This window comes from Clinocottus analis, unplaced genomic scaffold (genome assembly GCF_023055335.1).
Source record: "Clinocottus analis isolate CAN_PGR_092001 unplaced genomic scaffold, fCliAna1.0.p SCAF_3, whole genome shotgun sequence".
NCBI classification, from domain to species: domain Eukaryota; kingdom Metazoa; phylum Chordata; class Actinopteri; order Perciformes; family Cottidae; genus Clinocottus; species Clinocottus analis.
In genome coordinates this window covers 23438429-23451512 of record NW_027176042.1, presented here as the reverse complement: position 1 = coordinate 23451512, position 13084 = coordinate 23438429, and the positions used below count along the sequence as shown (strand labels likewise).

Sequence of the window (13084 nt, the reverse complement as noted above, 5' to 3'; positions counted from 1 at the left end):
TTGAGCAAGAGAGACAGAAAATAGACAGCAGGACAAGAAACTGCGGTAAATCAGTAAATTTCTTCGCGGGGGGAAAAGTAGAAAGAGAGATAAAACTACAGAAGTGACGGAGAGGGAAGAGAGAGAGAGAGGAGCGGCGTGGGGTGCAAATCAGCAGCTTTCTGCCGTCGCCGGCTGGAAGTCGGGCGAGTTTGAAATGTAAATTAACCCCGAAACTGCGTTGTGCTCTTCCTCAGTGGAATCACAGCGCCTGTCACAACGCTCATAACTCACTCTCATTCCTCCCTCTGCTCTTCTTCTGTTGTCTTTCTCTCTCGCTCCTCTCGCCGGGTTCGGGCCGCCGGGTTCGGGGTCCACGGCTTCTTTTCTATCGGATGTTCGACGCAGGGAGTCAGAGGAACCTCGTGGGTTCTGATCCCCCAGAGACGGCTGGCAAGAAGTGGACGTTTGGAAGACTTGAGTTCGGCTTTTTGGTCGTCACCTTGTTTGTTTTTTTCACCAGGAAAGAAAGGAGAGGGAGAGAGGGAAGAAAGAAGAGAGAGATGAGAGAAAGGAGTGAGAGAGAGACTGAGGAAGGAGAGAGGGAGGAGAGACAGATGAAGAGAGATGGAGATAGATAGGGGAGAGAGAGGAGCAAAAGGACTGAGAGAGAAAGAGAGGGAGAAAGAGGCTGAGGAAGGAGAGAGAGAGGTAGAGAGAGAGGAAGGCGAGAGGAGAGAGAGAGGAGTGAGAGGAAAGAGAGAGAGGAAGGAGAGAGAAAGGGAGGGAGAGAGAGAAGAAAGAGAGGAGAAAAGGAGAGGGGAGAGACAGTAGAGAGAGAAAGTGAAGGAGCGAGAGGAGGGAGAGAGAGGAAAGAGAGAGAGAGAAGAGAGAGAGGAAGGAGAGAGAAAGGGAGGGAGAGAGAGAAGAAAGAGAGGAAAGGGAGAGAGAGAAAGGGAGGGAGGAAGAGAGAGAGAGGAAAGAGAGATATTTCTCAGGAACAAAAAGTTGCTCTTAACTTTGTCAAACTGAAAACGCGTCGTGAAAGTTGTTAAAGTTGAAAGAGAAAAAACATGGACAACGTCTTGACGTCGGCCTGTCAATCACCTCGTAGCCCCGCCCCTAAAGCCTCCCCTGCTTCACGGTCTGCTTCACTCCAGATGAACCAAATAAACGTCACGCTGTGCTGAAGGAGACTCGAGCCCATGAACTCGTGTTCGCGAGGTGATTGAACCCTCGAGGTTCTCTCGAGTATTTAGCAAAAGAGAGACGGAGCCAACAAAGAAAACGCTTTTCTAAATAAGCTACAATCTCAGCCGCAAACGACATGAAAGGTTCACGGTCCTTCAGGTCGTCTCATCCCTTCTGTTCTCGTCTTCTTATCTTATTCTCTTTCTTTATCACCCCCTTTATGTCTGTCTTCTTTCCCCCTTTTGCTCTCTTGTAACCCGGCCTTGACATATTGAGGCCAACGCACCAAACGTGTGAAGCCTCTCTTTCTCCTTTGTCCCTCTCTCTCTCTCTCTCTCTCTCTCTCTCTCTCTCTCTCTCTCTCTCTCTCTCTTTCCATCTCTTTCTCTTCTGGCTTTGTATTTACTCATTCTTTTTGTTTGGGATCATTGTTGTCACCGGCAGACGGCTGAGAAAAGGCCAAACGGCTGGTTTTTTGAAAAGGTTTCCCTCTTGAAAACTGGCCGCCCGCTTCCCTTCGCCGCTGCCTCCGTTAACTTTACCCAACATGCAACACAACCTGTCACTACTACATCTTTCGCCCTCTCTTATTTATTTCCCGTCCTGCGTCTCGCTGCCTCTCAAGTCCCCGGCGGCTGCTTTGCTTTCTCTAACCTCTCGTTTATTCCATCTCTTCTTGGTCCTCGTTGCTGTTTTTTCTCGTTGCTCTCAACATTTTCGCTCCGCATATTCCAGGAAGTGTCTTTGTGTCGTCTGTCTTTCTATATCTCCGTATTCATTATCTGTACCTTCTGCCGTCCATCTTTCTTCGGATGCTTCTGATTGATCCTGACGGACCGGTTGCGCTTCCAAGTCTCTCAAGTCTGAAGGTTCAAAACGTCACGTCTCTACATGATGATGTCGGCCTACATGATGGTGAAAGACCACTGCAGTCGACGAATTGACCAATGGGATGAAATCCAGTCATATGCGCAAACGGCAACGACCTCTTCACAGCACATTATGCGCTGGTTGCACGTAAGTAAGCAATAAGGGACAAGAGGCAGTACTGTATCGTCAATAATGTACTGTTCCAGGGTGTTGTTAGGCCCGACGCGCACCAATGGAACGATAATGGCTGTGTTTCCCAGATTCGATCGTCCTTAAGTACTTAAGAAGGCTCTTAAGAAGGGTTTGGCTAAGAAGGAGCGCTAAGAAAGAGGTGTTTCCCAGATTCGATCGTCCTTAAATAGGCTTTTAAGAAGGGTTCGGCTAAGAAGGAGCGCTAAGAAAGGGGTGTTTCCCAAATTTGATCGTCGTCAAGGACTTAGGAAGGCTCTTAAGAAGGGTTCGGCTAAGAAGGAGCGCTAAGAAAGAGGTGTTTCCCAGATTCGATCGCTCTTAAGGACTTAGGAAGGCTCTTAAGAAGGGTCCGGCTAAGAAGGAGCGCTAAGAAAGGGGTGTTTCCCAGATTTGATCGCCCTTAAGTACTTAAGAAGGCTGTTAAGCAGGGGTTCGGCTAAGAAGGAGCGCTAAGAAAGAGGTGTTTCCCAGATTCGATCGTCCTTAAGAAGGCTCTTAAGAAGGCTCTTAAGAAGGGTTTGGCAAAGAAGGAGCGCTAAGAAAGAGGTGTTTCCCAGATTCGATCATCCTTAAGTACTTAAGAAGGCTCTTAAGAAGGGTTCGGCTAAGAAGGAGCGCTAAGAAAGAGGTGTTTCCCAGATTCGATCATCCTTAAGTACTTAAGAAGGCTCTTAAGAAGGGTTCGGCTAAGAAGGAGCGCTAAGAAAGGGGTGTTTCCCAGATTCGATCGTCCTTAAGTACTTAAGAAGGCTCTTAAAAAGGGTTCGGCTAAGAAGAAGTGCTAAGAAATGGGTGTTTTCCAGATTCGATTGCTCTTAAGGACTTAGGAAGGCTCTTAAGAAGGGTTCGGCTAAGAAGAAGCGCTAAGAAAGGGGTGTTTCCCAGATGCGTTCTTAACCGCCTTCTGCTGTTAAGAGTGGGTCAGGCTGATCTTACATTTCCTTCTTAGTGAAAGATCTTCTTAAGCTAAGAACGACTCTGGGAAAGACGTCCTTCTTTCACAGCGCTCTTAAGAAGCTCTTAGCGCTTAAGAGCTTCTTAATGAATCTGGGAAACGTGGCCAATGAGGCCGACATCACAACTATCTGAACTTGAGGCTTCAAAACATCAGTCCACAAACCAACGGGTGACGTCTCGCTGGCTACGTCCACTTCGTATGTGCAGGAGCCATTTTGTGTGTTGTCGGTATGTTGGACCTCCCACCACTGGGGGCGCTATAAATAATTAGGAGAGGCATTGGGGCCAGGTGTTGCTGGTTTTGGAGGAAGCAAACAGTTTTTTGACTGTTTTATGGGTCACTCACTACTAAAAGGAAGAACATTGTTTCTGGTTTATTTTATGATTAGCGTCTGATCCACTTTGGCGCTCTGAACGCATCCTGGTGAGAACACGCCGAGTTTCAGCTCCGTCTCGGGTTTCCAGCGTCGCGCTGGTGCACCTTTACGCGAGCTCCGGTTCCCTCGATCACCGAGTCGATCACAGCTGTGGGCAACGTTTCAAACAGCGAGGCGAGCGCTCAGCAGAGGGTTACGTAGCGCCAGTTGGCAGAGTTTGACAAGAACTTCTTTTTTTTTTCGGAGCATTTACCGGTAAAACAGACACAACAAAGGACGTAGTGTTGTCGAAATTGGCGAGGAAAGAAATGGAGGAGAAAATGCTTCTCTGTTTTGCTCTTGGACAAAAAGAAGAGATCGCAGTTCGGCCGTCAAATATCTCAGCGTAAAAGGGTTTTCCTTTGGAGTTCCTTGAAACCTCGCTGCGTCTCACGCAGACGCTCGAGGGTTCCCCGTGTGTCACTGCGAGACAAAGCAGTCGGCATTCGATGCCCCGGGAACGAGAGCAGCCTCAACTATCATCTTTAAAAAACCACTAAGACACTGGGAGAGCTGTTGCTAATAATAAAATCGCGCATCGGCAAACATGGCTTTCAGGGACGCGCATCCTTTCGGCTTCCTGGATGTCACGAATTGTTCTGATAGACCGACAACAAAAGGTTCTTTTTTTTTGGGGATTTATTTTTACATGTTTGTCGGTTTTGTCTTAAAGCCTCGAGCGTTGCAGGGATTTGCAGGCAGAAGGAGGTTTGAAAGACTCTCAGTGAGTTGAAATCTGACAGAATGTTGTGATAATCCATCGTTTTTTTTTGGGGGGGGGGGACTCGGTTAATTTGGTGAACAAGAGAATTCTCCGTGAGAGAATATATTTGAAAACTTTGACGTCCCTCATCACGCTCGTGCTTTTCTTTCTCTCCATCGTCGTCACCCTCGTCTCTTCATCCCCCCTCTTCTCCTTTTCCATCTCTCAACTGCTCAAAACCTTTCGGGTGAACCGATTTCCATCAACCGAAACCCTTCGACCACCTGAGTAAAGATTTCAAGAATTTCCAAAAATCAAGAGTCATAGTTTATCTATATAATGTCACCTCATTATATAGATAGCTGATATTGTTCTGCAATGTATGACCGTAAAACACGGGTACATAACTTGTATGAAAGTGCCTTAAAATGTGAATTGAAGATATGTCAAATCAAGAAAATCGACTGAAAATGACCTCAGGGTTGAGTGTCTCCTTGTCCTCCAACTCTCTCTTTTTCTGTATATCTTCTAAGCACCTTTTACATTCTCATCTCTCCAACTATATCTCTTCTTTCCTCTCTCTCTCCCTCTCACAATATGTCACCCACCTCCCTTGATCTCGCCTCCCTTCTTTTCTTGGCCGGTTTCACGGGGAAAGCACGACGGCATCAATCGCCCGTTTCTAAAAGCGTTTATCTTACGAGGAGTTATGGACTTCTGTCCTTTCTGGCAACAGTTTTCTCGACTGTCCTCGCACTTCATCGAGGACACTAAAGGTCTACAACACCCCGAGTCCTACGTGAGACTGAAAACCCTTTTCTTGCCGTCTTTGATCTCCTCTTCCCGTCTTCCCTTCATCTCCTTCCTGTTGCCCTGTTTGTATCTCTGCGCTTGTCTTTCTCCTCCCTGTCTCTATTTTTACGCTGCTCTGCATGTTTTTCATATTTTCCACTTCCTTCCCGCCGTCTTTCACTTTCTTTTTTCCTGCTTCTTTCTCTTTTTTTCCACGATTCCCTCCATCTTCCTACACTTTTCGTCTTTTCCCGTCTCCGTGACTGCCTCAGTCTATCAGACGCTCACTCCCACTCCTCCTCCTCCTCTCTCTCTCTCTTTCTCTTCCCTCTCTTCCCTCTCTTGGCTGGAGGTATAAATAGGACTCCTAATAAAGTGCTAATTAATCTCTGGTGACAAAATCAAAGAAAGCACATCTGCATTGCTGAGAGGAGCGACGAAGGAAAGGAAAAGGGGTAGACAGGAAGAGAGGGAGAGGGGGAAGGATGGAGAGAAGAGATGCAGCGAGGTGGATGATAATGAGATGGAAGTAAAAAAAAGAGGGGCGCGAGAAAGTCGGAGCGAGATTTAGTCAAATTGTTTGGATGACGTCTTCTGAGAAGTTATGATTTAAACATTTTTACTCTAAAGACAAAGAAAAAAGGCCAGATTGATGTTTAACGTCGATGAAAATTGTGACAAGACTGAAGAGGAGGTTTCAAAACTCTGGAGGAGGATTCATGTTAAAACTTAGTCATGTCAGTTATCTCGGCATAACTTCTACTTAGTTCCAGCCTGTTGGACCCTCGACTCGTCGTCAATCAGCCGTTTCCCTCTGATGAATCATTTAACAACCCAGCGAGAGACGACGAGCACGTCTTTCTACTCGAGAAGGCAACCTCTGATGCTGCCTCTGGTTGTATAGAAGTCTATGCTTCATGTGGTAAAGCTGCATTCTCTCTACTGACCATCATAGGGCGACTCCTCTGGTTGTATAGAAGTCTATGCTTCATGTGGTAAAGCTGCATTCTCTCTACTGACCATCATAGGGCGACTCCTCTGGTTGTATAGAAGTCTACGCTTCATGTGTTAAAGCTGCATTCTCTCTCCTGACCACCAGGGTGCAACTCCTCTGGTTGTATAGAAGTCTATGCTTCATGTGTTAAAGCTGCATTCTCTCTCCTGACCACCAGGGTGCAACTCCTCTGGTTGTATAGAAGTCTACGCTTCATGTGTTAAAGCTGCATTCTCTCTCCTGACCACCAGGGTGCAACTCCTCTGGTTGTATAGAAGTCTATGCTTCATGTGTTAAAGCTGCATTCTCTCTCCTGACCACCAGGGTGCAACTCCTCTGGTTGTATAGAAGTCTATGCTTCATGTGTTAAAGCTGCATTCTCTCTCCTGACCAAAAGGGGGCGACTCCTCTGGTTGTATAGAAGTCTATGTTTCATGTGTTAAAGCTGCATTATCTCTGCTGACCACTAGGGGGCGACTCCTCTGGTTGTATAGAAGTTTATGCTTCATGTGTTAAAACTGAATTCTCTCTTCTGACCACCAGGGGGCGACTCTTCTGGTTGTATAGAAGTCTGTGCTTCATGTGTTAAAGCTCCTCTGGTTGTATAGAAGTCCATGCTTCATGTGTTAAAGCTGCATTCTTTCTCCTGACCATAATGGGGCGACTCTTCTGGTTGTATAGAAGCCTATGCTTCACGTTGTAAAAGAACGTGAAGGATCTCTTTCCACCTCAACAAACCTGTTAGTCTGAGACAACAAAACTCACGAGTGAATCCCCAGATACACGGCGACCTTAATACACCCTCATGTGTGTATGAAAAATCGTTTTAGACATTTTAGAAACTCTGTGAAAATGTGGACGGATCATGCGGCGAAAGGTTTCCCCCGACGGACGGGCGGCCGCTAATCTGCAGAATAACCATCAGCTCCCCCGGAGAGAAGAGACGCCGCTTTCAAAGCCGCCATTGCTCGGTCTTTCCCTGAGGTTCGGTGTGTAATGGGTTTGATGTGACTTCACAGGCAAAAACCTGCAGGTCTTGGAATTATTAAGCTTCAGAGAGACTCGCTGTGTAAAAAAAAATATACAAAATCACAGGCAACTTGTGCAGCAGCATGGACGGGTGCCGGCTTTTGCAGCGCGAGTAGAGGGACTTGGTGTTTTATTTTAATTTTTTAGACTGAACAAAGGAGCGTTTTTCACTCGGCCACATGACGTGAACGTGGGGTTCGAGTTCCTTTCGCGTCTGCAGGGGAACAACTGACTTCAGTGACGCAGAACGAAGCGTATGACAGCTGACCTTCTGCCCCAGGTCGTGACCTCTGACCTCCCTGGAGGGAGAGGAAAGACCCTCCAGGGTTTCATCATCTACATTACAGGGTATACGTTTGTTCTAATGTCACGTAAACAGCAGATGTTTAAGATTTGTTCCTGTTTTCTTTTTATTTCTTGACCACAAATATTCATTTCTCTCTCTTTGATATCACATAATGCTCTCAGGTCTAATTCATCACTTCCTGTTGTCTTAAAGTCACTACTATGAACAACCGATTATGAAACCCAATTGTACACGGACGCCTCTATATGACCTACATAAGCAAATACATCAGAAGAATATTGTCTATTCGTAAAAAGGTGTTGTTGATGTCTGTGAAAACAAGTAATGGCAGTAAAATGAGAGTGCTTGTGATTGGAAACACTACCGATTTCATCCACAGGGGCCGCCAGAATCAATACAAAACGAAAGGTTTCTTAAAGTAGCTTTAGCATGCTAGTGATGTGACGTCTGGAGACAAATTCTCCTCCGGTGTTGCTCTGAACTTTGATCTTATCACTTTAATGTCACTGATCTGTCGTGAAGTTTCTTCTCCTCTGACAATCTAGAAGAGCGTCTCCTAAATGCCATCGCCCTAAAAGTGAGTCCTCACTGTCACACACACACACACACACACACACACACACACACACACACACACACACACCCCATGTGTGTGAAGCCATCTTGATTCATCCCCTCAGTAAACATTGTCTCTCTCCTGACCACCAGGGGGCGACTTCTCTGGTTGTATAGAAGTCTATGCTTCATGTGTTAAAGCTACATTCTCTCTCCTGACCACCAGGGGTCGACTCCTCTGGTTGTATAGAAGTCTATGCTTGTGTTAAAGCTTCATCCTCTCTCCTGACCACCAAGGTGCAACTCCTCTGGTTGTATAGAAGTCTATGCTTCATGTGTTAAAGCTGCATTCTCTCTCCTGAACACCAGGGGTGACTCCTCTGGTTGTATAGAAGTCCATACTTCATGTGTTAAAGCTGCATTCTCTCTCCTGAACACCAGGGGGCGACTCCTCTGGTTGTATAGAAGTCTATGCTTGTGTTAAAGCTGCATCCTCTGTCTTGACCACCAGGGGGCGACTCCTCTGGTTGTATAGAAGGCTATGCTTGTGTTAAAGCTGCATTCTCTCTCCTGACCACCACTGGAGGGCAACTCCTCTGGTTGTATAGAAGTCTATGTTTGTGTTAAAGCTGCATCCTCCGTCTTGACCACCAGGGGGCAACTCCTCTGGTTGTATAGAAGTCTATGCTTGTGTTAAAGCTGCATTCTCTCTCTCAAATGACCATGGAGAACAGTTCTATGTCTCTGATGTTTCAGCCCTTCATTCTCTTGCTGTGTGTGAAACTCTCGCATGAATCTGTGAGCATCAGCGTCTCTTTTCTTTCTTCAGAGTCATGATGAAGTTGCAGACGCGGTGATTGTGAAAGTCACAGCTGTTTTTTTTCCCTCCTGCAGACGGATCAACGCTGCGCACTGAAATGTCACATTTGTTCTCCTCGGCTGTCAGAAGTTGCTCCGGTTTCCCAGACGTTACATGAGGCTTTTTTTTTAAAATTTTACTGATGTGGTGAAACTGCGACACACACACACACACTTTAAACACACACATCCAGGCAGCGGATGTGTTTCCTTCACTTGACGGAGGGTTCAACTTTAACTCCTGACTTTCCTCCGGGGCGATCAAATGCTCGTCATCGTCGCGGCGGTGATCCCACAGCGGCGCTGCGCTGCTCCCCGACCGGCGATAGGCGGCGTTTTGTCCCCGTTTGCAGACTTCCACTGCGTCTGCGAGCCTCACTTCAAAAAGTATTAGATCCCCAAATGCATAAATAAATTAGCAGGAGAGGAGGGAGATGGAGGCTGCACATCGCTCTCCTACAAACAGCCGGAGCGGCGGCACACGAGCTGCTCGATCACAACACACCGCCAGAAAGAAGATGCACCAAATAGTATCGGAGAGGGGTGAAGAAGCACTTTGAATGAGCAGTTAAAAGCACTTATTAACCATTTAAAGGTCACTGATTGAGGACAATGACCATACATGGTTACTTGCATGATAAAGGACTTCAAAAAGTGAAATTTTAAACCCTTTAGCTCCATTAAAACACAACACACACGAGTAATTGAGGATATGAGAGGGGTGGAAAACACTTTGAATGAGCAGTTAACAGCACTCATTAACCCTTCATAGGGCACTCATTGAGGGAAATGACCATATACGGTCACGCGCATGATAAAGGGATTTAAAAAGTGAAATTTTAAAACCTTTACCCCTGTTAAAACATCACACAACACACAACTGGTTGAGGATAGTAGAGGACAGAAGAAACACTTTGAATCAGCAGTTAACAGCACTTATTAACCCTTTATAGGGCACTCATTGAGGGAAATTACCATATATGGTTACTTGCACACTAAAGGGCTTCAAAAAGGGAAATTTTAAACCCTTTAGCTCCATTAAAACATCACACAACACACAACTGATTGAGGATTCATGTCATAATATTACTGTCATTCGCAATGAGTTCCATAATGTCGTCTCATTCGACTATTACGTCACAATTTAAGAGCAACTGGGATTATTTTGGACCCCTCCCCCTCTCCGTCTCTCTATTTCATAAATCGCAGACACTTCAAGTGCTGAGAATGATAACCATCAGAGGACCAACGCACACTTCAAACCGACAAAGATGAGACAAAAATGCTCCAAATATGATCAGCAAATAAAAAAAAAAAATCGACTGATGTTGAAGAACTTCATTCGATATATTTCATCATCGCTCCAAACAGCCTCTCTGTCTCCGGCGCAACACATCCGGCGCAGTCCGTCTGTGTGTGTGTGTGTGTGTGTGTGTGTGTGTGTGTGTGTGTGTCTGTGTGTCTGTGTGTGTGTGTTTATCCAACACAGCGTCAAGTACACACAGATCAGTCAAACCGGTGGTCGCTGCCGCCTCGGAGCGTTTTGACAGCGATACGCGCGAGAAGAACGGAAACAACAAAGAAGAGAGAAAATGTTGGTTTTTGTTTTGTTTTTTCATGCAAAAGTTTTGTTTGGTTTTTACCTTTCTGCAGCAGCAGCCGTCTTTTCAATATGGCCTGAAGAAAAAGCATTTTCCCCCCCACACACACACACCGGTTCCAGACTGGATGAGTGGATCTCTCCTCATGGAAGAGCAGACGAGGAAGAGGAAGAGGGAGAACTTGTGTCTGCATGCACCCCTCTCTCTCCCCCTCTCTCTCTCTCTCTCTCTCTCTCTCTCTCCTCCCCCCTCCCTGATGGCACGAGCTGAACTGTAGGCTTCCTGTGTGTGTGTGTGTGTGTGTGTGTGTTTTAACACCCCTCAGAATAAAATCAGGAATAAAAGCCGTCTCTTTAATGGACTTTAATCAGGTCTGTTCTCCGTCTGCTTCGGTTCTGACGGGTGATGTTCATATTTGCTCGTGTTCTCCTCCTCGTTTTCTTTATGCGCTAATTTAATTACAGGATTCTCTCTTTCTTTCTCTCTTTCTCTCTCTCTCTCTCAGTTTCTCTCCTGATTATGCAAAAAAAAAAAAAAATTGTAGCTGAAAGCCTCCGGGACTTTTGATGCCCTAGTTTTTTTTCTTCTTTTTCTTCAGAGTCTGTGTCTTCTGGGGCTGTATATATATGTGTGTGTGTGTGTGTGTGTGTGTGTGTGTGTGTGTGTGTGATTCCCGCTGAAAGTGTAGCCGAGAGATGAAAGCTTCCGACTCCAGATCCCGACTTTTTTTTTTCTTCCTCGGCTCCCCTGTCGGTTGGTGATCATAAGGTGACCGACGGCGCTTGAAGTGACATGAAACCGAGAAATGCGCTCCCCTTTGACACACACACACACACACACACACACTCACACACACACACACACACACACACACACACACACATCTGTCTGTCGGACCCCCAGTGAGTCAGAAGCCAGAGGAACATCTCGTCGGACTTTGTAACGAGGAGGAAACGTCGCGTGTCGTAAAGAGTTCGGGCGAAATAAATGCAACATGAAAGAAACGTCACTCTGCAGCACAAAGTCACTCTGCAGTGTGACAGTTTTGTTTTGGGAAACAACCAAAATAATGATCAGAAGGTGCTGACGCGCAGCTTTAATCCGACCGCGTGGAAATTGCAACACTTTTTTTAATACCCTCAAGGGCAGAATGAGGAAAAAAACCCTCTATTGTTCCCCGCTATAATGAACGCGAACGTTTCCAAACTCCCTTGAAGCCGAGAGGCGGCGATTTAACTCCCTGTGTCGGCGCCTCGTTTAAGATCCCGCAGAGCCGGAGTCGAGCCGGCGAAATGCCGACAAAACCCCCCAGTGAGCCTCACGACCGTGAGAACAAACCGCACAAACACGAGTTGGACGTAAAGAAAGGAACAGAGACGGCGGGCCAAGCGCTGAACTTCAGCACCACGGACAGCGACCGCTGAAACGCTCATTACTGGTCGACCTCCTGCTTAAATGCTACTTAGTCGGATGAAACCTTAACATCCCAACATGCACTAGGCTGGTGTGCAAGGATTCAAGGTTACACCGAGGCTGCTGGTTCACCACATGACACACACACACACACACACACATGGGCTAAACCCTGATGTACAGACTCAAAGGCTCCTGCTGAGTCCACAAGGGGTTTAGAGCCACTGCACCATCAGCAAGTGCTTAAAGGCTCCGGTAAAAACTTGAGAATTCAGTGTAGATTTTTCACAGTCTGCAAGAACCCTGTTCACGTTTTTTCTTTTTTTTTTTTAAAGGTACTTGCCCATAATTTAGGAGACTGCAATGACTTCTGCATAAAAAAAATGAATACACAGCAAAACACTAGAAGGTGAACTTAAGAAAGAAGAAAGAAACATATATCAAGGACACAGAGACACTGTGAGGCATTTGTAAGCTTGCAACCAACTCCAGTGTTAACACACCGGCGGCATTATTATTGTACACGTGCAGCCGAGGTGGTGAGTGTGAGACGCAGGACTTTCACCCAGGAGACCGCTGTTTGGATCGTTTTGTCAAGTTAACGTAAGCCATCCCTTTTTCTGAACCTGACTAAGGTTGCCGATCACACCAGACGTGACTTTTAAAAATCGCAGCCGCTTCAAAAAAAACAAAAAAATGATTACCGCCCGGTTGCGCGCCGGGCTGTTTTGCCCGACGCGCAACCGGGCGGTAAAACTTCATTTACAAAATAGATTCAAGCAGACGTTGCGCACTTGCTCATGCTGTGTTCTTGGATGAGAAGGAAAAAGCCCCCCAAAAAGCGAAGGTTTTGGGTTCACGATATAAAAAAAAAAAAAAGAAAGACGGCAAACACCACCATCTATTCCGCGAATTGTGTCTCGATGACGAGAGCTTTCAGTCGTACTTTCAGCTAAGCAAGAGTCAGTTCGAGCGTCTTCTGAGCATCAGAGTAGTGTTTCTATCTAGAATGATAAAGCTCTTCGTAGTTAAATACCGCTAATATTAGCGCCTCGTCGGAGGTCGCCATTTTCTTTTGAATTCCCCGCGGTTCATTCCACACGAAAACAGGAAGGAAGTTGTAAAGTAATAAAGCACGCCTCTCGCTTGAGAGGCGGGCTTTAAGGCGATCCTATTGGCTGCCCCTATGAGGTTTTGTTGCCTAGACCTGAACTTCCTGAGGAGATA

At 46.3% G+C, this 13084-nt stretch overlaps 1 protein-coding gene across 5 annotated transcripts in view; it reads right to left on the bottom strand.

Moving 5' to 3' along the window:
* The window catches only part of LOC137796658 (glutamate receptor-interacting protein 2-like), a 214033-nt gene that overhangs the window by 70507 nt on the left and 130442 nt on the right, over nt 1-13084 (bottom strand). Inside the window, exon 1 of one of the 5 annotated variants that reach the window (XM_068594711.1) lies at nt 10487-10556. The exons of the other annotated variants lie outside the window; for them this stretch is intronic. Coding sequence (XP_068450812.1) covers nt 10487-10535 — 49 coding nt within the window. The 5' untranslated portion in view covers nt 10536-10556. Of the gene's footprint in view, nt 1-10486; nt 10557-13084 lie in introns of those variants that run through there. 5 annotated transcript variants of the gene reach the window in all.